A 27,742-nucleotide genomic window follows, 5' to 3' on the forward strand; every position below is an offset into this window, starting at 1 on the left:
CAGGATAGATGAGGGATTGCTGCCTCTGCCTTGTTTCTGGGGCCCAGAGACTCTGTGTGTGTGCGTGTGTGTGTGTGTGTGTGTGTGTGTCTGTATTAGTAGTAGCAGTAGTGGTAGTAGTAGTAACTGGACTGAGGGATTGCTTCAGTTTCTTTATCTGAAAATGATACCCATCTCTTGAGTTGTCACAAGGATTGAAGGAGTTAATACATGAAATGCATTTAGAACAGTGCCTGGCACAATCAGTAAAAGTTAACTATTATTACATGAGGCTACACCAGCAGAAAAAGGGGAGGGAGCATCTTCCCAGCAGAAGCCCCTACAGCACCCTGTGCTGGGTGGGGCCTGGAGAGTACATTCAACTGGCTTGGTAAAGAAGGGTCACCTGCATTGGGGAGGGGTGAGCCAGGAAAGGGGTCGGCGGCCGGGAAGACGCAGGGTGCTCTGGCGCAGGCCAACTTGCCTGGGGAGGAGTGAGGGGTTATTAAGGAGGGAAAGGTGGCTTAGCCCTGGCACTTATTCAGGTGGCCAGACCCGCTGGGTGGGGTCCAGTATCTCACAGCAGGCTGTCTGCTCACTCTCCTGAGCCCTCCTCCCCCTTCCTCGTGTGGGAGGGAGGGTTCCTATTCCTCTGAGGTGGGACAACTCCCTCCTGCTCCCCCAGTGCTCCTTCCCCAAGCCTGGAAAATACCACCATCCACTCTCTCCTGGCTCAGTAATTTTCCAGCTGACCTGGAATTCCCTCTGACTCCTGCCCCCTTTTTGGGGGCAAAGGAGACACCAGCTCAGGGACCCAGGACTCCACCCAAGTCTCTCTGCTGGCCACAAATGGGTGTGCCAAAGGCTTTGGAAAGCCACTGGGGCACTGGAGGGTCACCTGCTGGGAGGTGGGGGGTGAGTGCGCCCAGAGACGCAATGCTGAGACCGTTTACAAGTTAAACTTATTTAGTGACCCAGAAGGTAGATTCTTGGTTTTTCTCCCTCTGCTCTCTCCTGCACCCACGCTCTCTTCCCCACAGCCAACAGGGCTCCACTGTTCCCCACTCCTTTCTACATTTCCCATTCTTCTCTGCCTCCAGTTGGAGGTGCCCTTAGAGACCCTCTGGCCAACTCCTTCTTACCAAGGTTCAGAATATGGAAGGGACTTGCCCAACATCACAGCCGGTTGGTGGCAGGGCCAGCACTGGAGCTCAGTGCCCCAGTGCCCAGTCCATGGCTACAGTCAACTAGGTCCTCCCCTTCAAAGCCATCTTCCTCCGATTTTTGTAGCATTCAAGTCAACAATGCACACAAATTGGAGTTCTCTCCACTCTAATAAAGCTCCATGAAGGAAGAAAGACACAACTGGGCCTCCAACCCCAAGGCCAGCCTGGGGCCCCAGTTATCCCCCACCTGCATTGTTCACCTTTGTCAAAGGCATTCTGGAAACAGGTATCTTTTGGGACCTTGCTCAACAGCTGACAAAGGGAACATTTTACTGTCAGTGTATCACCCCCTTTCCCCATACACACCCTTAAGGAGAAAAAAAAATTGAAATTTGGCTTTTAACTTCAGGAAGGACTGAGTTAGCTATCAGGAAGCTCTTTATGCCTCAGAGAACAGCAAACAGTAGGGAGAGTAACTCCGGGAGAACGTGACATCTCCTTTCAAGGCTGGTCCTGGATGGGTGGGGTGCTGCTCGGACCGGGGACAAGGGGATGGCCGGAATAGCGCGTGGGGGTAATGGTCGCAGACTGGCTCAGGGGAGGGGAGGCGCCCCGCGGAGCCGGGCAGCTTTCACCTAAGTGTTTTGGTGGCGAGGGGGCGGCGCACTGCCCTAGGTAATGATAGGGCAGTCTGAGAGCCACGCGGAGGCTGCCCGTCGCGGTCGCGGCTACAAAGACAGCTTCGAGACCTCCCGCTTTCTTCCCTTGGGTACCAGCCCCACCCCTTCGTACCCCCTCCCAGCACCCCCCACCTCCGTCCCGCCTCGCCCCGCCCCCTCCTGGCCGCCCCAGCGCGCATGCTCTTTCCCCCCGCGGAGTAACCTGGAGATTTAAAAGCCGCCCGCTGGCGCGCGTGGGGGGAGGTGGGGGGGACGAGCTCGCACGCGCGGGCCCCGGGTGACAGCCGCGCGCCTCGGCCAGGTAGGGGCGCGCCCGCCTTTCTCCGCGGGGAGGGGGTCCCGGCGCGGGAAGGGGAGGGGCGCTGCGCGGCCGAGCTCCGTGGTGTCGCGTGTTTTGCGCCCCGCAGGAGGGGGCCGCGCCGTGGCTGTCTCGGACCCGCGCGCCCAGCCCCCTGAGTCCCAGGGGAGCTGACGGGGTTGCGGGCGCCCGGGCGCTCCCCCTCTTCCTGCACCGGGTCGGCTGCGGGGTGCTCGGGTCTCCGCGGAGGCGGGCCGGGCTGGAGGCGCCGGGTCCCCCGCGTCCCGGGCCGGGCGGCGGGGTGGGCGGGGAGAGGCGCCTCCCCGGAGCCCCGGGCCGGGCAGACGGCGGGCACACCGGCCGCTCGCTCCTGTTGCCGCCTCCCGCGTCAGAGTTTTCTTTGGAAAGTTGCATTTATTTTCTTCCCTTGTCTCGGCTTCACCGGAAAGGGGCAGGATGAGTCACCGTGGCGCGCACAGTACGGGACCTGGGAGCCGGGCAAGGGGTCGGCGGTCGGGACGACGCGGGGTGCTCGGGCGCGGGCCAACTTGCTTGGGGAGGAGTGAGGGGTTATTAAGGAGGGAAGGGTGGCTGAGCCCTTTCGGACGTTAGTCTTGGGGCTTGGCTCTAGGCAGAGAGTTGGGCTGGAGTGTGTGCCCCGTCCTGAGCCTCGGTTATCCCTCATGGGAGGAGGAGAAAGAGAGGGCGTCTTTATCCTTGCCTCCCGGGCTCAGGTAGGGATGGTGAGAATGCTGAGATCAGCAAACAGGTGTGATGAGGTGATATCTGGGCATCCACTACAGCTTCTCAGGGCTCTGGGCTTAGGCATGGCAGACCTGCTGGAGAAGGCCCCATGGACCCTCAGGGTTGCTCCTGAGTGAGGGTCAGTCCTTCCTATAGTCTCCTGTTCTCCCCAGGCGCTGCAGCCCTGTCAGTTGATCTTGCCCTTGACCTCTGAATCAGTTTCCTCTTCCTGACAGACACTCTTGATGTGCTCAGCTTTCCCCCCCTCCCCAGGGCCACACCTTCCCCTTTCTTTTTTCCCAAGGGGCCAGAGTTGAGGGTAGGGAGGGGTTTGGCATGGTGGGTACCTGCTGAGGACTTGCCCTTCAGCTGTTACACGGACCTGATCCCAGTGGAGCAGGGACTAAGAATAGCCCAGCTGCTGTCTTGCTGCCCTGGAGTCTGCAGCCGGGCACAGCCTGTGGACCAGGGCCTAGAGTGACCCTTGCTGGGCTCCTGAAAGCGTTGCTCAGGGGTTGGGGTGAGGCCCCGGGGGCTTCTGGCTGCCTTTCATGATGCACTTAGCACTTCAGAGCGGGACAGCCTTGGTGTTGGACTCACCTGCCCAAGGCCTGGGGAACAGGCTGGCATATGGGGGTGGGGAGGGCAGGGCCAGGAAGTGTAGGCTGATGATTTCCTCAGGCTTCCCTATAGAGCAACTTCTAGGGTGTGATTGCAAAGTTATTTGAGGTCACAGTCCTTTTTGTTGGATGGGTCTCATCCTCTCATTCCTCCCTTATCTCCTCCCCACAAGCTTGTCTGGAGCCGGGACTCAGTTGTTCTAAAAGTGCTCAGAAAAATGGAGCTCGAGTCAGCAGGATGAATCTGAAGGTACAAATACAGTTGTGGGTGAATGTACAGCTGTGGACATTCAGGCCCCACCTTAGTGGAGATGTGATGGGGGCGGGGTGGGGGGAGTTTTCCTTTGTACTCATGGAGTGTATGGTGAACTCGCCTGGTCTTCCTGGCTCTGAGGTGTCCCGAAGGAGGAGGAGGAGGAGGAGGAGCTGGACAGTGACCCTTGGTGGCCCACTGAGGTACCTCCAGGCCACTGGGTGGTGGAAAGATGGCATGGATTCCCCTCTCTCAGCCTGGGTAGGGCTCTGGAGATTAAAGGCAGAGAGGCAGGGATCGTCTCAGGACTCCAAAAGTGAAATTAAGCTCTATCATTTGGACCATTGGAGCCTGATAACACAGCATTATGGATAACAACGCAGACTGTCAGGTGTTTATATCCTGGCTGCTCCAAACTGGCTGTGGGACGAAGGGCAAGTTACTTAACCTCTTTTAAGTCTCAGTATCCCTGGCTGCAGAATGGGGATGATAGTAATAATGATAATATCTACTCTGTAGCTTTGTTATTTATTAAATAATAAATAGAACAAATATATATGTAAATATATAATTATATATATCTAAAATGTAAAAAAAAAACCTATAGCTTTATTAAACCATACATATAGAGCACTGGACTGTGTGCCTGATAGGTAACAAGTGCTCAGTAAATGTTAGCTGGTATTAACTATATCTACTATATCTACACCTGCGACCCAGTGGACAGCAGCACCCAGCCTGGGCATCTGTTCTTGGGTTCTCCTGTAGACCTTTGTTTCTTTGGGACCAAGGCCTCCTGGACTTCGGGGAGTAGGTATGACTGGTTGAAACTGGGCTCTAGCACTCACATGCCTGAGTTTGAATCCCATTTCCTCTTGCACAAGTTACTTCACCTCTCTGTGCTTCAACTTCCTCCTCTGTAAAATGAGGATAACAGTACCTACCTCACAGTATTGTGAGGATTAAACGAGCTGATAAAACCTCTGAGCCCAGCAGCTGCAAGTAAAAAGAGCTTGATAAATGTCAGCTGCTGTTATTTGGTAACAATGGAGGCAATCATTGTGGTTTACACTCAGGAACCAAAGTTTCTTAGCAAGGGAATTATACTATATACAACTATACGTAAACTGTGAATGACACATTTGCAGTTGAACTTGTGGTCTGGTGCAAAGAACACACCAGGACTTCATGTCCTGGTCTCTCCCCTGTCAATACTGTGTGTGGTTTGTTTTTTAATCAGTCCAGAAACCCCTGCCCTGCCTGTTCCCTCAAGATGGAAGAAAGTGCCATGAAGTGATGGAGGTGAATATATATCCTGAAAGGTTAAGTGCCTTCTATGCAGAAAAGGTTATTTGTTCTGATTTTTGGAGAAATTGTGTGAGAGGGAGGGAGTGTTCTGCTCTGTCCTCCCCCCACCCCCCAACCCTTGGGATACTTTGCACTGCTTTCTGGTGTCAAGAAGAAAAACCCAGCCTGGCTTTCTGTGAACAGTCAGTGGCCCTGTTTGTTGGATAGCAAGGGTGGAGGCTGGACCAGTTGGTACCAGGCCCAGTGTCTTGAACGCTGATGCCACTTGACTCCCAGCAATAGAGCTGGAGTGTGGAGCTTTGTCCAGTGTATTAAGTGTCCCTGCTTGGGGGCAGGGGCTGGTGACGGAGCCATCACGGGATGGTCCTGATGTCTGGCCAGAACTTCCTGTTTAATCCCTTTTTCTGCTACGTGGTCTGTGTTTCCTCCTCCATGGGAAGAAGTCCACAGTTTTGTCACTGACCCTGAACGACTTGTGGGGCTTCTTGCTTCCGATGTTGGAGACAGGCCTACCTCACCTGTTGGCCTTGGTTTCTGTGTCTGTAAAATGTAGATGATAATATTCACCTTGCAAAGTTATGGTGAGGATTAAATGAGATCGCCATATTTAGCAAGGAGCCTGCATAGACCAGGTGCTCGGTACGTGTTTGTTCCTTTCCCCTTCTTTGTTAATTCTGGAGATCACTGTCTCTGGGAAGCTGGGATGAGCCAGCAAGAAGGAGGTTGAAGACTAGTCAAGGTTTGGGAGAAAGGGGTCCTTGACAGCTCGAGGTCCAGGCAGCCCTGGAGGAGGTGGAGGACTTGAGCTGGACAGGGTTCAGGTGAAAGGGAGAGGAGGCCCAGGGGAGGTAACTGGAACTGATGACTACTTTGAAAGCAAAAATAGGCCCAGTGCTGATGAATAGCCCCGTCTTGGGCCCATGTCTCATGATTTGGGGTCTGGTATTCTTTCCACCACCCCTGACTGGGGAGTGGCTAAAAGGAGAGGTGGGTGCATATAGAAATCCCAGGCTCCAGCAGCTGTGTTTTGCAGACATCTACCCTTTGCATAGTTCCTACCTACTCGTCTCTCACGGCTCAGCCTCCTCTAGGAAGCTCTGGAGGCACTGAATATGTCCCACTGTAAGGACTTGGGTCTCAGCCCCTGCACCACCTCACTGTGCTCTGGCTACACCTTGGCCCTTCTTCTGAAGGGGCTGAAGTCAGTTGTTTCTGAATCCCCAGCCCCTTCACAGCGGGCTTGCACACGCCCGGAGCTCAGTAGTGGTGGGTGGGTAGGCTTTAGTCTCTTGGACATTTCTCTGGGGAAGGTGAGGTTGTAATGCACTGAGGTGCACTCTCTTCAAGGGTGGGCAAAGTAGGGCTCTTTAACAACAACAAAAAATCACATCTTTTTTGGACCCCCCTCACGCCCTGCTCACCACTGAGTGGACTGTTTTGGAGAACACATCCCCAGGACTGAGTCCGGCCCAGAGCCCTCTGATGATAAATGGGGCTGGTCACAGACCTTAGGATAGCAGCTCTGAGAGAGCCTGGCCTCCTTCCTGTATCCATCACCGTCTAAGGGAGCCCAGGCAGCAGGGAGGGGACAAGGATGTGCATGGCTGGGGAGAGCTGCCTGGTCTGGCTGACTGGCAAAGTTCAAGTTCACTAGGAGGGAGGCTGTTCAGGTTTCACTTTGCAGGGGCTGTAGGGAGCAAGGGGAGGGAACTTCCCAGTGGCCTAAACGTGCCAAGCTCCCCATTCTCCTCCTGCGTTCCTCTGCCCCCACCCTGGGCCAAGGGATTTCTTGGTACCACTACCCCCACTTTGTAGGAGAGTGTTTATTGTGGCCCAAGTAGAGGAAGAATTTAGTTACTGATTTCTGCCAGGAACAGAGTCCAGCTCTGGGAGGGAGTAGGGAAGAGGGCAATTCTGCCCCTAGATGTCTTGGTTACTCGGATCAGTTTCAGGTGACCGCTGACCCTTGGCACTCTGTTGTACTGGAGCAATGTGTAGGCAGGTAAAGGATGGGGTAAGTGCAGCTGGGGAGCCCTTCTCCACCTGGTTCTCCTTGGCTCTCATTGGTGGAAGGCTATACGCCCCCCCTCCCCACCAGTGCCATGTGGCTTTGTCAGTGAGCACTCAGTGGGCACCTGTCCCTGGTGAGCACGCTGCCTGGGGCTGGGGGCGCGGGTGTGAGATCACAAAGCTGCACAGTTGTAAAGAACCTTAGACAGCATCTAGACTAGCTCTCATTTTACGGGTGCGGGAACTGAGTCCCAGAGAGGTAGAGTGGCTTATTCTAGGCTACACAGTTATAAGAGTTGCTGAAACCGGACTACACTGTCCAGGCTCCTAGTTCAGTGCACTTTGTAGAATTTTTGAATGGTTTGAATTTTCCATTCAGCCCTTTTTACCTGTGCAACTTTGGGTGTGTTAATGAATTTCTGAGACTCCATTTTCATCCTTGTGAAATAGGAATATTAAATAATTTGTAGGATTGTACAAATGGTATGAATTAGAGAAGGTTTGGCAGGTACATGCAGACACCTCCTGGACGGTTGGCAGGTGTCAGCCGCTGTGATTATTTTCCCTGTGGCTGGGAACCACCCTGTCTCCTAACTGGGGTTGTTTATCCCACCCTCCCTTTCCCTTTGCAGCCTCCAGCACCAGGCAGGTCTGCTGAGTGACCTCTGCTCACCTGCCGGGGCCAGCACCTGGGGAGACATTTACATTCTTGGCATTCCTCTTGCCTTTGGGGGCTGAAAGAGGCGCTAGTGCCCGGGTGGGAGGCACGTGGGTGAGGGGGATGGAAGCTGAGAAGAGAAGCAGTGTTGGTCCCCCTCCGACCTCTGCTGCTCCTGTTGGGAATGAGAAACCCCCTCCCAAGTTTCTCCGCTGAGGAAGCCCAGACAACTGAAGAAGTGGCTGCCAGGAACTTCCACATACTTCCTCCAAACACACTACACGACTATGAAGTTGGTGGTATTAATCTAAGTTTCCTCGCCTGTCAAATGGGTATACTCATTGTACCCGCCTCATCAGGCACTTGGAAGATTAAAACGCTTGGAAGAGTGCCTAGCATGTAGTAAACCTCAGTGTTAGCTGCTGTTAGTAATTGCAGATGAGGAAACTGAGGCTTAGGGAGGTCAGGTAACAAGGTCACATATAGTTACAGTGACATATGGAGATGGCATGCAAACCCATGCCAGACCTCGGTCACCCTATAGAATGCACTGGGTTCGGGGATGTCTGGGCTCAGAGGCCTGTGACACCTGCGGTGGAAGAGAGCTCCAGGTTGAAGAATACTGATTGTCTTGGTTTGGAAGGCACTTGGTCAAGGTGACCCCGAGTGACCTTGGGTCGCAGCTGTTCACAGAAAGGAAGTCTGATTAGGAGGCACAGGTGCCTGGAGTCAGATGTGTGTCTGTTTTGACCATCCGCATGGGGTTGCCACGTGATTCTGGGAGGGGTGCTTGGCCTAGACTAGCCAAGGTGAGGGTCAGGCCAGCCCCAGAATTCCTGTCGCTGGATTGGAGAGGGGAGGGGAGATCAGAGCAGGCTCCAGGGACAGCCCGCTGTCCTTTCCCCTCCCCTTCCCCCAACCTCCTCCGGCATTTGTTTCCTTTCAGAAGCTGGGCTGGGGCTCTCAGACGGCAACAAAAGCAACTTTCCTCCAAGCCACTGCCACCTGTTGGGTTTTCATACATTGGGGGTGAGCGGGGGGAGGGAGCCGTTGCCCTTTTCCCAGTGTCTGCAGTGTGCCCCCTCTGTGCCCCCAGGGACTGGGATTCTCTTTGCTGCCCAATGTGGCAGGGCTCAGGAGCTGGAGCGGGTGGGGGCCCGCAGCAGCTGGAAGGGGAATTGAGCGGGAAGGGGCCGGTGCTGGCAGCCGGGAGGGAGTTTGATGGATTACTCTGCAGGCCGAGAGGTTTCTCCCTAATCCCCCTTTGTGTCCCGGCCTGCAGGCCCCTCACTCTCTCTGACAAGCTGCTAAGCAGAAGGCTTCCAGTCCGAGTGAAGAAAAGGCAGCGCAGCAGGGCGGACTCTAAATCCCTGGCCTCTGGGCCCTGGGGAGGCAGGAGCTAGGGAGCAAGTCTGGATGGGGGTGGGGTCTTCTCTCTGCAGATGCTCCAGCCCCTGTTCTTCTGTCTTACGGTTCCCTCGAGGTGGGAAGGTTGCACTCTGAGTGGGGTTCTCAGGTGTCTGTGGGAGCGCTGGGAGGTTGTGGGTCTTGGCTCTTTGTGCAAATCACTGTTGCCTTCGGTAGGGTAGGGTTGGGGGGAGCAGACCCTTGCTTCTTTGGAAGTACGCGTTTGAGCTCAGAGAATCAAAGACTAAATATGTGTTGGAAGGCATGGAAGCCGTGCTTAGACTAGTCCTGTGTCCCCCTCTCCCTAGCTGCCCGGGCAGAAGTTCCCACAGCGCAGCACCCCTGACGAGGGGGTCTGTCACGGTGGAGAGCTCATTGCCTCACAAGGATGTTCATTTCCCGTCTGCTGTCTGGCCAGCGCAGGCTCTTTCTGGGGTGTCCCAAGACTCCTGTGGACCTGCCAAGGGCACTGGTCCCCTAGGACTTCTGTGCCCCCAACCTAGAGGATCTGGGAGAGCGCAACTTGGAATGAGATTCTGGCGTCCAGCCCGGTGTGGAGGAACAGGGGTCCCCCCTCCCATGCAGTCTCACGTCCTCTACCTGTGGGCTTCTCCCCACCTGCAGTCCTGGCCTGGGCCAGATGGCCTGGGCTGGGGTGTGAGTTAGGGAGATTGGCCTGGAGTGATCCCACCCCTTTCTGCAGCTGAGTCATTATTCCTCGTGGCTGGCCTACCCCATCCCCAGTTTCCTTCTCTGCGGGGAGGGGCTTCCCAGTGGCCGCGTGAGAAAGAGCACAGTCTTTGTGAGCGTGGAGGGAGGACGCAGGGTCGCCGGCTCGCGGGGTCAGGGTGCGGCCGTTTGATGTGCCTGGCCGGCTGTGGGGACACTGGCCCGCATAAAGAGGCCATAGAATTGCTGCCTGACACTGGCCCGCTGCGGGGCTGCCCCCAGCCCGGCTCCCTCTGACCTCTGTCCTTCAGCGGAGGGAATCTGCTCCCCCAGCTCCACCTCAGCCGCGAGGGGTGGCAGGAGCCCCTTTGAAAGCCCTCAAAGGCCTCTTTATATATCCCTCTGACTCTCCCTTCCCAGAGGAGCTACCAGGAGGTGCCTTTCGTCCTGCCTCCTCCACTCTTGAATTTTGGAGAAAGTTCAGGCCAAGTTTGTTCCTGTTGCTCAGTTTCATTTCCCTGTGCTCCCTGCTGGGGCCTAACCTGAGGTGGCGGGGTGGGCAGGGATGGGGCATTCCAGCCTGGGAGGCTCTGTCCCATCCACTCACCACCTCTGAACCCTTAGGAGAGCTGCCCCCTCGGGGGGTCGGGCTGGAATTTCCTTGGTGCGTGGGGGGCTGGGGGTAGGCACTTAGGTCTTTCCTATCTCTTCCACCTCCCGCTCCCAGGCTGCTTTCAGCCATTTATTCTGCAGGTAAGCATTTCCCAGGCTCCTTCTCATGCTAGGGTGGGTGCTGGAGAGTTGCAGTGGAGCCTACAGCCTGCTCTGGGGGTGCACTCGAAGTCTCCCTGTATCTGGAGCTGGGTAGGTAAAATGCAGGTTCACCGAACGTGCCCACGGCTCTCAGTCTCCCAGGGCTTGAGCTCTGCTCCCCCAAGGGTGAGGGAAGATGGCCTGGAGCAGAGCTCCCTAAAGGTTCCCAGGAGTCTCGGGTTTCCTCCAGCTTTCTTGCTGTCCCGTTATCAGGGGGCCCAGAAAAGGGGGGAGATATTTGGACCTTGAGAGGGACTTGTCCTCCTTAGAAGGCTGCTATTCACAAGGTTAGGCCAGACTCCCCCTTTCATGTACGTCCACTTCCCTCCTCCTCCCGCCCCCTCCCCACCAGGTGAGCGCTCGGGGGCTGGCTCTTCTGGTTGATCTTCTGTTTGCCGGACAGGGCGCTCCAGGAGCAGTGGGGCAGGAGGATCTGAGTCAGAAGCATCTCTGAGGCTGGAGGGGAGGCTTGGATCCTGTTTCCCCGCCTGTATTCCTGAGGAGGCGGGGGAGCTCCTGAAACAGAGGGACCCAACGGGGATCTGTCACTTTCAAGCTTTGGGAAGAAGTGTGCCCTGGGGCTGCGGATTGGTGTGGGTGTGACAAACCGCTTCCTGTTCCCCTCTGAAGCTGGGACCCTGGGGCCTGGGCTTTTCTGTTTGTGTCCCTGGGAAGAAGGCCCTGGAGGGGCCGCTGGTGACTTGAGCTTGTGCTGTGGGAGTCCTCTGTAGTTTCTTCCACCTGAGAGGTGGGGTGGGGATGCAGTGGGGGAGGCTGGGGCACTGGGGAAGATGTAAGGAGAAGGAAGGGGGGGCTTTGGAAGGGAGAGTATTCTTACGGGCTTGGGCTTTTCTCGGGCACTTCTGGGCTGGGAAGAGTCAAGTCTGTGGCGGTGAGAGTGCCCAAAAGAGGGAGGACGGGCTCAGCAACCTAAGAGGAGAGGGGTGCCGAGCAGGGCTGGAGCCCGCCCACTTCCTACCCAACTCAAAGAATTCTCTACCTGGCCCAGCAGCCCCTGGTCACTGGGTAAAGCACCTCTGGGGGGTGGAGAGAGGTGCTGGGAGGGGGAAGCAGCTGGGCGGGGGGAGGTGCTGGGCTGTAGGAGGATTTTGCCTTTCTCCCTCGTGGGCTGTGGAGGTCCTGCTTGGTCCTGGGAGTGGGGAGCTGGATTAAGGGAGGGAGTAAGTCAGGTGGGGTGATTAATGGTTGCTGGAGAGCTGCAATTTATTTAAACCACAGGGAGCAACCAGGGCTTGGGTGCATGTTGTGGGAGAGGCTGCGTCTGATAAAGTCTGTTTGCTCAGGGAGGACCTGGTTCCTTAAAAACCCAGGGCAGGTGAGTCTCCAGGGCCCTCCCAGACTGAGGGTGGGGAGTGGAATGGGCTGGAAGCCTTTTGACCCAGAACCCTTCCCTCCAGGTCGGATAGCGCCACCCGTTGGTCTCTGCAGCCCCCTGCTTTCCTTCTGGGGGTGCCATGGCAATGCAGCAAGTGGGGAGAACTTGAGCCGAACCCACAGCCGCCCAGCTAAGGCTGTTGTCTGGCCCCCCAACCCACTTTTGGGACCGTGTGGGTCAATGTTTTCTCCCCGTGCCACCCCCATAGGAGTCTGTGCCTCTTCCCAAGTGGATGGTCTGGGTCTTAGTGGAACTTGGGGGAGGCGGCTGCCTAGCCTTGTCTGAAGTCCCTTCCTTGGTCTACAAGCTGCAAAGCCCTGGAGGGCAGTTACGGAACGGACGCATCTTACCCAGGATTGATGGCCGTCTGTTTTCTTTGTGGCACAGCTCAGAGAGCACCTACAACATGCTTCGTAACACAAAAGTCCCTGCGGGGCTTAGTGATATTTGAAACGATAAAAGAAGTTGAAGCACCAAGTCATGAGATGCTGAGATTGGAAGAGGGCATGAATGAGGGCCGAGGGTGCTCCAGGAAGGCTCTCGGGTGGGCCCAGGCCCTTGGCAGTAAACCTTGCACAGGAGTGGTGCTCTTCAACAGTATCGATGGGGTTGAGTCGGTGAGGCTAGGGAAGGCACTCCAGACTCTAGCCACAAGTGGTGTGAAGCTCTGTCCACCCGCCTACGCCGCCATGGGATGGATGACAGGTTGGGGGACTAGGGCCCACCCTCTATACCTTCTCTGCATAGCTGACTTGATTTCCCCTCTTTTGTGGTCACTTGTAAACAGCGGACTGCAGTGGGTGCCACAGTCAGGAAGCAAGACCTGGAGGCCCACTGCCTGTGGGTGGAGGACCCAGGGTGGGTACTCCCCTGTTGGGATGTCTGTGCACAGGAGGCCTAGCAGGAAGGGCTGTGGGGACGTCTCTGCTGAGAGTGGAGCCAGGTGGGGAGAGAGGAAGCCTGCCCGGGGGTCACTGGCATCATCGCAGTGGCTGCCAGGTGGTGTGGTTTCATGCCCCTGTGAGGCTGGAACCTGGGACCGGCCCCACTGTCCCCTGACAGTTGAGCAGCGCATGTGGGAATATGTCCTCCCCATGGACGCTGAGCATGGAGAGAAACTCAAGGTAGAGGTTTTCAGGCCTAGGTTCTTCCAGGGGAGCGCTTTTTAAATGGTTTCAGTGACAGGTTAAAACCCAACCTGACAAACCACAGCCTCTCTTTTTTTTTTTTTTTTTTTTAAGACACCAATTGTACTTGAACATTTGTTACTTTTTTTTTAAAATTAATTAATTAATTAATTTATTTTTGGCTGTGTTGGGTCTTCGTTTCTGTGCGAGGGCTTTCTCTAGTTGCGGAGAGCGGGGGCCACTCTTCATCGCGGTGCGCGGGCCTCTCACTATTGCAGCCTCTCTTGTTGCGGAGCACAGGCTCCAGATGCGCAGGCTCAGTAGTTGTGGCACACGGGCTTAGTTGCTCCGTGGCATGTGGGATCTTCCCAGACCAGGGCTTGAACCTGTGTCCCCTGCATTGGCAGGCAGATTCTCAACCACTGCGCCACCAGGGAAGCCCACAGGGGAGCGCTTTTTAAATGGTTTCAGTGACAGCTTAAAACCCAACCCGACAAACCACAGCCTCTCTTGTCTTCCTCCTTGTCCTCGTCCTTGGGGTGGAGTTACGGTGCAGCAGGGCTTGTGGCCAGGTAGTATGGAATAGGAAGTGTGACTCTTAACGAAGGGGAATTGAACAGCCCAGCTTTGGGAAGTAGAGAGAGAAAAGCGAACAAACCAGGCCTGGCAGAGAGTCTCCAGGGGGCACCTTGGTAACAGTGCCTCGGGAACTGGGAATTCAGCTGGTTTGATTTTTTTTTTTTTTTTCCTTCAATACTAGGAAACAAGGGCAATTGCAAAGATATTCCAAAACAGAGAATTACTGACATCTAGTTGGCTCTGGAGTGTACTGAGGTTTAAAAATCATACTTACCTTATTAATATGTCAACTTTAAGCTAGTATTAACATGCACGTCCTGATTGGCCAGTAGGGGGTGACACCTGGGTGGCAGGGCCACACCATCAGCCTGGGAGTGAACAAGATTCAGAATTCAGAGCAAATCCTGGAGATCGGATTCCCGGGAATCTCTGTGTGTGTGATTGTCCCAGCTCTTTTAATACTCTGTGTGTGTGATTGTCCCAGCTCTTTTAGGATCTGAGTGTTGAGATATGTCCCCGCCACGGCACCCCACGACGACAGACAGGCGGTTAGCATGGCTGAGAAACTAGACCTGCACGGAGGGCCCGCAGAAATGGGTTTCTGGCCGAGTCCTAGGCGGTCGGTGGCAGCAAGGAGGAGAGGCCTAGGCGTCTGGAGCAAGGCTGAGACGGAGCAGTTCTGGAGTGTGTGAACAGGCTGGAGCCCTACCCACCTGGCCCGTCATGGTCCAGAGGCTGTGGGTGAGCCGCCTGCTGCGGCATCGGAAAGCCCAGCTCCTGCTGGTCAATCTGCTGACCTTCGGCCTGGAGGTGTGCCTGGCTGCAGGTATCACCTACGTGCCACCCCTGCTGTTGGAAGTGGGGGTAGAGGAGAAGTTCATGACCATGGTGCTGGGTGAGTCCCCACATCCTCCTTCCCTCCTGCTCCAGATATATGTCCCCTGGGGAAGTAGGGCGACAGGGCCTCTGCCCAAAGAGCTGCTTGGAGGCAGAGGTGGCTGCCTGCTGTCCCTGAGCCTGGTGGGTCAGCGTGGCTGGGGAGGGGGTGACCCTGGGCTGAGGGGGTCTGAGAGAAAGAAAAGGGTACAGGGACGTTCCCTGGTGACCTCTGTATCCCTGGTCCCTACGCCATGCCTGGCCCACAGGAGACACTGGAGAAACTGCCCTTTGTAATTCATACCTGTGGTCTCATTTAATTCCTGCAGCAGCGCTTTGAGGTTACCCATTTCACAGAGAAGATGATGGAAGCTGATAAGCAGTTAGGTGACTTAGGCCGCTGGACGGCTAGCTTAGCTGCTGATTAGTAGGGTCGGGACCACCCTCAGCCCCCACCGCCAGGGCTCTTTCTTGCCGCTAGGGCAAGGGCTGGGCTCCTAACTGCGGACGAATTCTGTAAAAGCCACGGAGGGCAAATATCATCATGTGACTCCCAAGAAGAGGGGGCTCTGTCAGGATGACAGGCTCTGGGGTCAGACTGCCTGTTGAAACCGTGCCTGTGCACGGCAATCACTGGTCAGTTGGCGCACTAGTGATATTAGTTGTGAGGAGTAAATTGGGGTCCTGTGAAGTACTCAGCACAGCCCCAGTATACAGTTGGCCCTCCATGTGATGTCATCATCATTTCCATCCTTCTCGAGGCAGTTGGTACCCTTCCCCCTGCCCCTTCTGGGCCCCAGCCTCCAGCTCATACTACTTGCCCTTCTTGCAGGCATCGGTCCAGTGCTGGGTCTGGTCTCGGTCCCACTCGTGGGCTCAGCCAGCGACCACTGGCGTGGGCGCTATGGTCGCCGGAGGCCCTTCATCTGGGCCCTGTCCCTGGGTGTCCTACTGAGCCTCTTCCTCATCCCGAGGGCCGGCCGGCTGGCGGGGCTGCTGTGCCTGGACACCAGGCCCCTGGAGCTGGCACTGCTGATCCTGGGCGTGGGACTGCTGGACTTCTGCGGCCAGGTGTGCTTCACTCCGCTGGAGGCCCTCCTCTCTGACCTCTTCCTGGACCCAGACCACTGTCGCCAGGCGTTCTCCGTCTACGCCTTCATGATCAGCCTTGGGGGCTGCCTGGGCTACCTTCTGCCAGCTATTGACTGGGATGCCAGTGCCCTGGCCCCCTACCTGGGCACCCAGGAAGAGTGCCTCTTTGGCCTGCTCACTCTCATCTTCCTCACTTGCGTGGCAGCCACACTGTTTGTGGCTGAGGAGGCAGCCCTGGGCCCAGCCGAGCCAGTGGAAGGGCTGTCGGTCCCCTCCATACCACCCCACTGCTGCCCGTGCCACGCCCGCCTGGCTTTCTGGAACCTGCGCACCCTCTTTCCCCGGCTGCACCAGCTCTGTTGCCGCATGCCTCGCACCCTACGCCGACTCTTCGTGGCCGAGCTGTGCAGTTGGATGGCATTCATGACCTTCACACTGTTTTACACAGACTTTGTGGGCGAGGGGCTGTACCAGGGTGTGCCCAGGGCTGAGCCAGGCACCGAGGCCCGGAGACACTATGATGAAGGTAAGGCCTTGGCAGCCCGGGGCCCTGTTGTGGGAGCTGCCCTCCTGTGGATGTTCGGGCGCAGGGAGATGCCCACAGCCTGTGCCTGGGCTGGAAGCTGTGCATCTGGGCCCCGATTTCCCCATCAGGAAAATGGGCCAGTGTACAGGCTGCGTGTGCAGCTGCTCAAGGAGCAGAGTGGCTTTGCTGCAGTCTCAGCAGAGCCTTGGGCTGATCGGAGAGTTTGATCAGTCATTGCCCCAACTTGATGGAGGAAGAGGCTGAGCTTATTTAAGGTCCAGAAACTGGGCCTCGGATTTGCCTGGCCCGAACTTCAGTGTGCCCTCTGCTCCCCTACTGACTTTCCAAATCGCCTTGCCAGCCCCTTCCAGCTCAGGCGTCTGGAATTCTATCTTGGAGCCCACAGCAGAAATGTCTTTGTGTTCCCTCTACCCCTCCTGACAAGCTGAGCACAGTCAACCCTTAGAACATCTTCCTTTGCCCTTAGCTAGTGGCTTTGGCCACATTCCCTGAGGTCAGTGGAAGAACCTACACTCCCGTTGCTATGGGTAGGGCAGGGGATGCTGGGGAGCAGGTCCGGAAAATAGCAGGTCTTGGGCAGCAGGTGCCTGTGGCTCCTAATTCTGAGCACCCCTCCCCTCCCCCATGGTATTGGGTCCTTTTTCCCCACCGCCTGTCTGATGGCCTCTTCCCCCTCCCCGCTCCAGGGGTCCGGATGGGCAGCCTGGGGCTGTTCCTGCAGTGTGCCGTCTCCCTGCTCTTCTCTCTGGTCATGGACCGGCTGGTGCAGCGATTCGGCACCCGGGCCGTCTATCTGGCCAGCGTGGTGGCTTTCCCTGTGGCTGCCGGCGCCACGTGCCTGTCCCGCAGCGTGGTGGTGGTGACCGCTTCAGCTGCCCTCACTGGGTTCACCTTCTCTGCCCTGCAGATCCTGCCATACACGCTAGCGTCCCTCTACCACCGGGAGAAGCAGGTACTCGCCCTGGCCGCGGAGTGGAGTGGGGTGGAGGGGCAGCTGACTAGCCCAGAACCGGTGTCTGGCAAGAGAAGCTGGAGAAGGAATTCTTTGATCAGAGAGGAAGCCTGTTGTAGCCCCAGGGCCAGAGACTTGGGCTGCGGAAGGAGGGTGTAGATTAGATTCTGGGAATGACTTCCTGGTGTCAGGACTATAAAGCACTTAAAGTGGATGATTGCAGGAAATGTGAAATCCTTCTCTGGAAATCCTGAAGAATCAGGCTAGCAGAAGCCCTCAGTCAGGGCTGAGTTGTTCTGTGCAGAGGCAGGGGGCTGGATCAGATGACCTCTGGGTCCCCGGCTTCAGCAGCCAGTGAGTGGGAAAGGTCTGGTGTGGGCCACGCCTCTTCTTATTCAGGGGGGGACCTTGTGAGTGACCCAAACCTTGCTTTGGTCTCGGAGATGGGGAAAGCTCCTTACCGCCCCTTCCCCTCTTTCGGTTTGTCTTCCTTTTCTGTTTAATTCTCTCTTTTCTTTTCCTGCCTCACTCCTTTGCCTCGTCCCCTCCCCCCGCCCCCATGGCGGATCTCTGAGCCTGATGCGCCTGACACCGCTCGCCTGGGCACTGTGTAAGTTGGGGGGCCTCCTTCCTGCTCAGCCCCACACTACCCAGCCCCTCCAGGGGCCCTCTCCTCTGGGAAGCCTCCTGACCAGGCTGTGTGGTCACCTTTGTTGTCTCCACTGGCCTCACTGAGCTACAGCCCTGGGTGCAGAGCTCTGCCCAGAGGGCAAGAAGTTGGGGCATCCCGAGGAAAAAGAGATGCAGCCTGGCTTCACAGGGCTTCTAGACCGTAGGAAAGACATAGTCTGCCCCTTGTAGGACATGGGTGGGGTGGCAGAGAAACACCTAGCTGGGAGGCTGGTTAACTGAATAGGTAGCTGCAGGGGTGGGGGTGGAGGTGGGGCTTTGGGTTGGGGGAAGCTGGTCCCCGAGGCCCCTGTCAGCGCATTGATAACCTTCATCATCCTCCATGCTTTCCCGCCCTGGTTGGGGGCTTGGGCTGGTGTCCAGAAGCCCGGCTTGGGCATGTGCCAGGGAATGTGCTGAGCTGGTCTTCCCTTCAGGCTGAGAACACGTCTGTCCCCAGGGGCCTCTCCAAGCTCCAGCCGCACTGATCTTTTGTGGGGTGGCAGGCAGGAGGTGAGGTCCCAGGCATGGTTGGCCCCGCATCCCATCTATGTCTGCTTTGTCCGCTTCTGGCTGCACCACGAGCCTTGGGATTCCCTGGTGCCAGGCTTGAGCTCTGCCGTGGCTCCCAGCGCTAATGCAGCTGACCCTGAGAGCTCTGTGTTAGGCACTAGTGGGCCTGGGGAAAGCGGTCAGATGAGTTCTGGCCTCGTCCTTAGATAGGAGGGAGGCTCTGGGACATTGCGGGCAGGGCAGGGGCAGGTCACACTGATCCAAGGCAGACAGTGAGAAGGAACGAGAAGGCTTCGGCCTCAGCACAGCTGGACCATGGGAGTCGGGAAGAGGGTGATTCTTTCTGTTCCTCGCTTCCTCCAGGCTGAGTCTGAGGACCCTCCCTGCCCCAGGCTGGGGCCGCAGACCTCACAGTAGGGCAGCAGCTGTAGCCTGGGCCTGGGACCCACAGTGGGAAGGGAGCGTGTCTCTGTGGAGGTTGACAAGGATTTCCCAGGGGTGAGGTGGGAGGGGCAGGAGGAGGGTTAGGAGCATCTGTGTGGGGCTTTGGGGCCTTGGGGGCCCCACCTTTGGACTTTGTCCCTCTGCTCTGACATGTCTCTCTGCCCACCTGTCCTCATTCTTCTGTGTCTTTCCTTTACCTTGGGGTTCTGTTCTCTTCCTAACCTGCAGTACTGAGTTTGTCTGTCACTTACTGATTCTAGGAGAGGCTAGAGGAGACCTAGACTTCTGGTTTCAGATGTCCCCTCCTGCCCCCCTGCCCCCCTGCCCCGCTTCTGAGGAGAATCTTCACTAGACCCAGACCAAGCAGGGTCTGCTCAGTTTTCTGACCTGTTGCCCGATTTTCATTAAGGCCTAGTGCCTGGTTTCTTCTAGCCCCTGGGATAAAGGCCAGGGTCTGTTCTCCTAGTTGGGGGATCCCATGCTTGGGTACATACCTGTCCTTGTGTGTTCCCCTCCCCCCAGGTTTTCCTGCCCAAATACCGCGGAGATGATGGAGGTGGTGCCAGTGAGGACAGCCTGATGACCAGCTTCTCGCCGGGCCCTAAGGCCGGATCTCCCTTCCCCAATGGACACGCGGGTGCTGGAGGCAGCGGCCTGCTCCCTCCTCCACCTGCACTCTGCGGGGCCTCTGCCTGCGATGTCTCCATGCATGCAGTGGTGGGCGAGCCACCGGAGGCCAGGGTTGTTCCGGGCCGGGGCATCTGCCTGGACCTTGCCGTCCTGGACAGTGCCTTCCTGCTGTCCCAGGTGGCCCCGTCTCTGTTTATGGGCTCCATTGTTCAGCTCAGCCAGTCTGTCACTGCCTATATGGTGTCGGCTGCAGGTCTGGGTCTGGTTGCCATTTACTTCGTCACACAGGTGGTATTTGACAAGAGCGACTTGGCCAAATACTCTGTGTAGAGTACTTCCAACCCACTGAAGGAGGACCTGCCTCACTGGGTCCCAGCTCTCCCTATTCCAGTCTCCCGCTGGCCCGGTAGGGCTGGGGGCTGGCCTTCCAGTTTCTATTGCTGCCAAAGTGGTGTGGCTCTCTGCTGCCTCCCTGTGGCAGTGAGGTGCATAGCTGCACAAGTAGGGGACTGGGGCTTCTTCCCTCCCACCTCTCCTCAGTCTTTAGGGCTGGCTGACTGGAAGCTCTCCGGAAGGCTTCAGTCTGGACTTCCACGAGGAGAGAAGGGCAGGGCATTTAATTAACTCTGTGCACTGGAATGCAGGACTCTGCCGGGGGATCACCCAGGCTCAGGGTTAACAGCTAGTGTCCTGGTCGAGAAATACCCAGAGAAGGGATTTGGGGAGCTGAGTAAACTCAGCCACCTGGTCTCCTACAACCAAGGCCTCTTATCCCATAGGTTCTCCCAGTGTCGCTCTTGCATGGGAGTTTCTAATGTGAAACGCTCCTCTACAGGATTTGAAAGTATGAAAGTTATTGGGGGATGCGGTCCCGAGGGGAGAAAGGAAGCTGCCTAGCCCCACAGCGCCACCTCTCTCCTGTTCCCCCTCCCCTGCCTTTTATTAGGACTTGGCTTGTTGGCCCCTGTGTTGCCATCACAGGGACACGGGTTTTTAAATATTTAACTTATTTATTTAAGTAGAAGGGGAATCAAGGTGTTTAGGGGTTGGGTAGGATGAGATCCCTAATGACTAGGTCCCCTGAGACGATTGGTTATTGGGCTGAGAATTGTCAGAATCTCCTCCTGGAGTGATTGGTCTGGCCCCAGAACTGCCTAACCCTGAGCCTGGAAGCTCTGCTTACCCCAACTGATATCCCAAATCCTGTTACCCAAGGCGGGGAGGGCTGGGGAAAGGTGAAGGGTGGGGCTTCAGGTCTCAGCAGCCTCTGTAGCCTCCCCTCCCCTCTTGGCCCTGCCCCCCCCCCCCCCACCTCCCAGCTCCCCTCTGCTCCCTCTAGGACTGGGCTGATGAAGGAGCTGCCCAACCCCACCTTTCCCCACTGGCTCCACAGCCCTCTCCTTGGGGCTGTTTCGGGACCAGAAGCACAGAGTGTGGCTCCTTGAGCCTTTATCCGTCTCGCCCCCAGGGCATATCTGTGCTTGGGGAATCTAGCACAGAAACTCAGGAGCACCCCCTGCCTGGGCTAAGGAGGTCTATCTCCGGGGGGCTTTAAGTGCCGTTTGCAATAATGTTATGTCTTATTTATTTAGTGGAGTAAATATTTTATACTGTATGTGAGCAATCAGAGTATAATGTTTATGGTGATGAAATTAAAGCCTTCTTATATGTTTAATTGGTCTTTGTGTCTTTTCTGAGCGGAAAAGACCAAATCTCTCAAATTATCCTCAGCTTCCTTCTCATCAGGACCGTTTTGGCAGCTTCAGTTCCCAGCACCACCAGCAGGTGGAGCCATAGACCAACACTCTTTTGTCCTTTGGCGATTGGGTGTGGCTGTGCTTCCCTAGAACTGGGGAGTCCCTTTGAGGGTGAGGGAGAGGGCGGGAGAGTAAGAAGTATAGAGAGTGGGGGCATTTTCCTTCTCAAATGGCTCGCGGTGTGGCCAACGAGATGGAGCAAGCACCCATTATCAACCAGAGCAATAGGAAGCCCCTGGCATGTATGGGTGAGGATTCGACACCACTGTGCCTCGGTTGCCACCCTTTCTCACCTCCTTCACCCTTCCTGCCAGGCTCAGGTCAAGTTCAGTCTTCTCAGCCTTGCCACTTCCTCACCCCTCCAAACTTGACTGGCCTTCCTGTCCCTTAAATTCAAGTGGTCAGTATAGTTAACACCCTAGGCAAAGACTAGCTTTATTTTTTAAATGTTCTATGTTTTATTTAACTTTCTATTAGTTTTCAAACATACACAAGAAATGAGCCTGGTGATAATGAACCCAACTTCAACATTTATTAACATTCTGCCATTTTTATTTCATCTATTTTCCCTCCCAACCCTTCCCCGCCCACCACCACCACCACCCCCCCCAGGGTATTTTTAAAGCATATGGCAGATACAATTTCACTTCACCTGAAAATACTTCAGAATGTATCTTTAAGAAATAGGACTTTTAAACAACTTGATCACAATACCATGAATATATTCAACAAACAGTAATTCCTTATCATCAATTACCCAGCCCATGTACAGTTTTCCCCAATTGCCTTGAAAATGTCTTTTTACAGTTGGTTTGTTTAAATCAAGATCAAAGAAAAACAACTATTAATTTGCATTTAGTGGTTATGCTTCTTAGGTTTCTCTTAATCTCTAACAGTTTCCCTCTTTTTTTTTTTTAATGCCATTCATTGGTGAAGAAACAGCCATTTTTCCTACAAAATTGTCCACATTCTATGTTTGGCTGACTGTATCCTCAGTGTTATTTAAAATGTTCCTTCTTCCCCCCTTTTCCCCCATAATCTGGTAATAAGATCTAGAGGCTTAGTTAGATTCAGATTTGATTGTCCCATCAGAGGGACACAGGCCTTTAAATGTTTAACTTAATACCTCTGTACGCACCTACATAATTTTGAAGAAATTTCAGGTATCATATTCCATCCCTAAATATTTCAGGATGTATTTCAAAAAGATAAGCACTTATTAAAAAAAAAACACATAGTCACTTTGCTATTATCAGACCAAAAAAAGAAAATTCCTTAGTATAATCAAATATCCAGTCAGTGTTCACATTTCCCTGTCTCATAAATTTTTTTGTATAGTTTTTGTTCAAAGTGAAACCTAAATAAGTTCCTTATGTTGCAGTTGGTTGATGTGTCTCTTAAATCTCTTGTAATCCACAGGTACCTCCTCAATTTTAATTTTTTTCCTTGCAATTCATTTGTTAAGGGAACTAGATTGTTTGTCCTATAGATCATCTGGATTTTGCTGATTGCATCCCTGTGGTGATATTTCACATGTTTTTATTGCCCTTCTATTTTCTGTAATTGCCCTTCTATTTTGGTAATTATAGTCAGAGACCAGATCAGATTTGATTTTTTTGTTTTTGCAAGAATACTTAATAGGTTTGTGTACCTCCATAGAAGGGAGTATGTATTGTCTGCTTGTCTTCCTTTTTTGATGTTAGTAACATTGATATCTTAGATCCATTTTTTCATAGGCATTGGAAAATTATGATATTCTTTTATTTCCTTAACAAATGCTGGACTCCTTCCTTATATTTACCAGTTTTCAAAATAATGAATTGGTTACCCCCTAGTGATGACAGAGGTTTTCCCCTTTAATGTCATTATGTATTCATGTGTTTAAACATATGTGATATGTTTCAATCCTTTGCATTTGCTCTTCATGTTCAAATTGTTCCCATCTTTGGCCAGTAGGAGCCTCTTTAAGTTGATTTCTTTGAGTCCTTTTGACAAACTTCTAAATGGTCTTTGAAAGCTTCTTTGCTTTCTGGCGTGACTAGATGTCCTGGCTCATCTTGTATATTTCTTGCCATAGACCTGGAATGAGCTATTTTCTCTAAGGGTCTCTGATTGCTTTTTGTGGAAAAAGGTTTTTTCCCACGGAGACCATAATACCGGCATTGGGAGTACTTGTTACTAGGTTGATCATTGGTTTTAGGTCTTTTCAGTGGACAAAGCTAGGAAAAAAATTTTTTTAATGTAAATACATGGTGAGTTTCTGCTGATATTTCCAATTCAAATTCAAGATTATAGATTATATATGTTTATATAACTACATACATATGTATTTTACTTCTCTAATTTCTACCACACTGAAACAGAGCTGAAGGCCTGGCCCAAGGCTTTCAGCATGTATGTGTGTATGTGTGAGAAGAAGCAAAAAGAACCACCAGTCAGTCATTAATGTCAGCTTGTCTGTGCCACCAGAACGTAGAACCTGGCCCAGAAGGCATGTTCATTCTTTCTCCCGATCCAAAGGAAAAAGAATGAACACTTGGGCAAACTTTCAGAATATACAAAAGGAGATTGGAAATCATTGGGGAACAGGAAACTTGGGCTCAGAGAGGCTTTTCTTTTCTTTCTTTTTTAAAATTGAAACATAGTTAACATACAATATTATGTTAGTTTCAGTGTACTACATAATGCTTTGATATTTGCATACATTATGCAGTGATCACCACAATAAGTCTAGTAACCATCTGTCCCCATACAAAGCTATTACAATATTATTGACCATATTCCTTATGGTGTATGTTACATACTCATGACTTATTTATTATATAACTGGAGATTTGTACCTCTTAATCCCCTTCACCTATTTCAGCTGTCCCCTGGCCCCTTTTCCCTTCTTGTAACCATCCATTCGTTCTCTGGGTCTGTGAGTCTGGTTTTGTTTTGTTTTGTTTTTTAGATTCCACGTATAAGTGAGATCATGCAGTGTTTGTCTTTCCCTGTCTGATATTTCACTTAGCATAATACCCTCTAGAGCCATCCATGTTGTCACAAATGACAAGATTTCTTTTTTTTTATGGCTGAGTAATATTCCAGTGGGGTGTGTGTGTGTGTGTGTGTGTGCATGTGTGTGTGTGAGTGCATGCACATATGTACATGTATACCATATCTTCTTTTTTTGTGAGTGTGTGGAGCTGTACTGCATGGCTTGTAGGATTTTAGTTCCCTGACCAGGGATCAAACCCGGGCCCTTGGCAGTGAAAGCGTGGAGTCCTAACCACTGGACTGCCAGGGAATTCCCACAACATCTTCTTTATCCATTCCCCTATTGATGGGACACTTAGGTTGCTTCCATATCTTGGCTACTATAAATAATGCTACAATGCACCTTGGAGTGCATATATCTTTTAATTCAAAATCAGTAATTCAAGTGTTTTTGTCATCTTCAGGTAAATACCAAGAAGTGAAATTGCTGGATCATATGGCAGTTCTATTTTTAATTTTTTGAGGAACCTCCATACTGTTTTCCATAGTGGGTGCACCAATTTACATCCCCAACAGTATACTAGGATTCCCTTTTCTCCACATTCTTACCAACACTTGTTGTTTGTTGTCTTTTTTTTTTTAATATTTTATTTATTTATTTATTTTTATATTTATTTTTGGCTGTGTTGAGTCTTCGTTTCTGTGCAAGGGCTTTCTCTAGTTGCGGCAAGCGGGGGCCACTCTTCATCGCGGTGCGAGGACCTCTTTATTATCGCGGCCTCTCTTGTTGCGGAGCAAAGGCTCCAGACGCGCAGGCTCAGTAGTTGTGGCTCACGGGCCCAGTTGCTCTGCACCATGTGGGATCCTCCCAGACCAGGGCTCGAACCCGTGTCCCCTGCATTAGCAGGCAGACTCTCAACCACTGCGCCACCAGGGAAGCCCTGTTGTCTTTTTAATAATAGCCATTCTGACTGGTGTAAGGTGATATCTCACTGTGTGTTTTTTTTCTAATTAAATATTTTTTAAATTTTTTGGCTGCATTGGGTCTTCATTGCTGCACGCGGTCTTTCTCTAGTTGCGGCGAGCGGGGGCTACTCTTTGTTGTGGTGCACGGGCGTCTCGTTGCAGTGGCTTCTCTTGTTGTGGAGCACGGGCTCTAGAGCGCAGGCCCAGTAGTTGTGACACAGGCTTAGCTGCTCCGCGGCATGTGGGATCTTCCTGGACCAGGGCTCGAACCCGTGTCCCCTGCATTGGCAGGCGGATTCTTAACCACTGCACCACCAGGGAAACCCAGTATGGTCATTTTAACAATGTTAATTCTTCCAATCCTGATCACAGTATATCTTTTCATCTGTTTGTTGTCTTCAGTTTCTTTCGTCATAGTTTTCCAAGTACAAGTCGTTTACCTCTGTGGTTAGGTTTGTTCCTAAGTGTTTCACTCTCTTTGATGCAGTTAACTTCAGAGGGCCTTTTCTAGCACAAGTTTTCAATATTGGGGACCAGCAAAGCCAGCTCACAGGCTGTGAGGCCTTGTGTTGGTAGTGCCTCAGTTTTGTTTTGTTTTTTTTTATATTGGAGTATAGTTGATTTACAATGGTAATTCCTCAGCTTTAAAGTACATTCTTCACAGAAACACCAACTTGCTAAGGAGTGTAGAAAGGGAGGAAAGAAGCAGGAAGAAACGGGACTCTGGAAAGGAGGAGGAAACTGCAAGTAATCTTAAAGACATGATAAATAACATTTACTGAGTCCTTTTCATGTGGGGTCTCAGACGAGTGCAACCTGGCCAGTGCCCTTAAGGAAAATTTAATTTAAGTGGAAAGGAATAAGCATGTATGAATCAATTGTTCATAGATGTATCAGGTAGGATGTACGTGGAAAATTCAGAACATGAACCAAAGATACTCACAGAGTTTAGAGAAGGGAAAATGATTTTTTTGTGGTGGAGAGAGGAAGGCTCTCTGGCCTCATCGTGCTGGATCCTGCCCATCTCCCAGCGGGGGATGGAGCCCTGGGTCCTGGCTTGTGGTTTGAGCCCAGGAATTGGAGAAAGGGGGGTTGGGGTGGGGTTAGATGGGCAGTGCTCCATCTTTTGTACATTCATGGGTCTTCCTTTCTGGCCTGGGTGCCTCTCCCTGCAGAGCCAGTTACAGTGAGAAAGGGGAGCAGGAAGAGTGGGGGTGGGGAACATCCCATGGGTGGGCAGTTTGGATCTCAGGTTACTTCTTGTGCAGCTGGGGAAAAAGCCCTTGGTTTCCAGGATCAGATTTGATTACAGCAGCCTGACAGTTTTGTCACTGTTGGCTGGAGGGCTGTTCAGAGTAGGAACTTTCTGACATCCAACACTGTCACTAGATCTCCACACACGTTAGGAGGTAGCTTGGTGTGCCCTGGCGACCAGGTCACTTGACCTCAGTCTGCCCCTTCCTAGCATTTGACCTTCAACAAGTCATTCTAGGGCTTCCCTGGTGGCTCAGTGGTTAAAAATCCGCCTGCCAATGCAGGGGACACGGGTTCGAGCCCTGGTCTGGGAAGATCCCACATGCCGCAGAGCAACGAAGCCCGTGCGCCACAACTACTGAGCCTGTGCTCTAGAGCCTGCGAGCCACAACTACTGAAGCCCGCGTGCCTAGAGTCTGTGCTCTGCAACAAGAGAAGCCACCGCAATGAGAAGCCCACGCACTGCAACGAAGAGTAGCCCCCACTCGCTGCAACTAGACAAAGCACGCACGCAGCAAGGAAGACCCAACGCAGCCAAAAATAAATAAAACAAGTAAATAAATTAAAAAAAAAACAAAAAACAAACAAAAAAAACAAGTCATTCTACTATGTGTACAATGAGGGGGTTAATGGACCATCTCTACAGACACAGCTCTAGACTTCCATGCTCCACAGTTCCCTGCCCTGTGTTCCCCTCCCCAGGACACTGTTTAGCACTTTATAGTCCCCAGTTAATGCTCTCCCCTTCCCTCCTTTCATCAAATAATATTTGTCTATCTTCCTATATGCTGGACCCTATGTGTGCCCTGGGGCTGTGGCACTGAAGACTCAATCACCGGCAGCTCAGATGGGGCTGTGAGGAAGCAGACTGGGAGCAGCCTCCTGCCCGCGTAGGGCCCTCCATCCTGGAGAGGAAGCGGGCTCCAGGGAAGCAAGGCGTGGGTCCGCCAGTGAGCAGCCGCCCGCACCCTGAGACCACCTCACCGTCTGGCGTGATTTCTCCCAGTGACGTGGAGAGAGCAGGTAGGCAGGGGACCCTGTTATCCTTCTTTCACCAGTGACAAAACTGAGGCTTGCTAAGATGACGTGACTTGTCCAAGGGCACACTGACTCAGGGCTGTTTTTGTTCTACCGTCACCAATTGTAAATGGTGGAGGTGAGGGGTATGTAGGAAGCCTCTGCGTTATCTTTGCAGCTCTTCTGTAAGTCTAATATTATTCCAAAATAAAAAGGTTCTTTTGTCTTTTGACCCATCTCACCACCTTCTGAAATACACCAACAAAATCAATTAGTCAACCATTACTGTTCACTGAACACCTGATAGGTAGAAGGCTCCATGGTACGTATAACCAAGGG

The 27,742-nt window shown here is 53.2% G+C and overlaps 1 protein-coding gene across 7 annotated transcripts in view; it reads left to right on the plus strand.

The window, feature by feature from the left end:
• Positions 1 to 1,694: 1,694 nt before the first annotated feature.
• Positions 1,695 to 27,742, plus strand: part of SLC45A3 (solute carrier family 45 member 3) — a 39,305-nt gene continuing 13,257 nt past the window's right edge. The window contains exons 1-7 of one of the 7 annotated variants that reach the window (XM_082422890.1): positions 2,026 to 2,126; positions 3,661 to 3,737; positions 4,981 to 5,042; positions 14,192 to 14,602; positions 15,416 to 16,201; positions 16,909 to 17,174; positions 19,323 to 21,105. In XM_082422890.1, the coding sequence (XP_082279016.1) occupies positions 14,431 to 14,602; positions 15,416 to 16,201; positions 16,909 to 17,174; positions 19,323 to 19,760 (1,662 nt within the window). In that variant the 5' untranslated portion in view covers positions 2,026 to 2,126; positions 3,661 to 3,737; positions 4,981 to 5,042; positions 14,192 to 14,430 and the 3' untranslated portion in view covers positions 19,761 to 21,105. Of the gene's footprint in view, positions 1,720 to 1,755; positions 1,821 to 1,852; positions 1,915 to 2,018; positions 2,127 to 3,660; positions 3,738 to 4,980; positions 5,043 to 11,703; positions 11,942 to 14,191; positions 14,603 to 15,415; positions 16,202 to 16,908; positions 17,175 to 19,322; positions 27,410 to 27,742 lie in introns of those variants that run through there. The other 6 variants (XM_082422889.1, XM_082422893.1, XM_082422891.1 and 3 more) reach the window with 6 other exon arrangements.

Source organism: Balaenoptera physalus (assembly GCF_965194825.1).
Source record: "Balaenoptera physalus genome assembly, chromosome: 1".
Classification (NCBI taxonomy): Eukaryota; Metazoa; Chordata; class Mammalia; order Artiodactyla; family Balaenopteridae; genus Balaenoptera; species Balaenoptera physalus.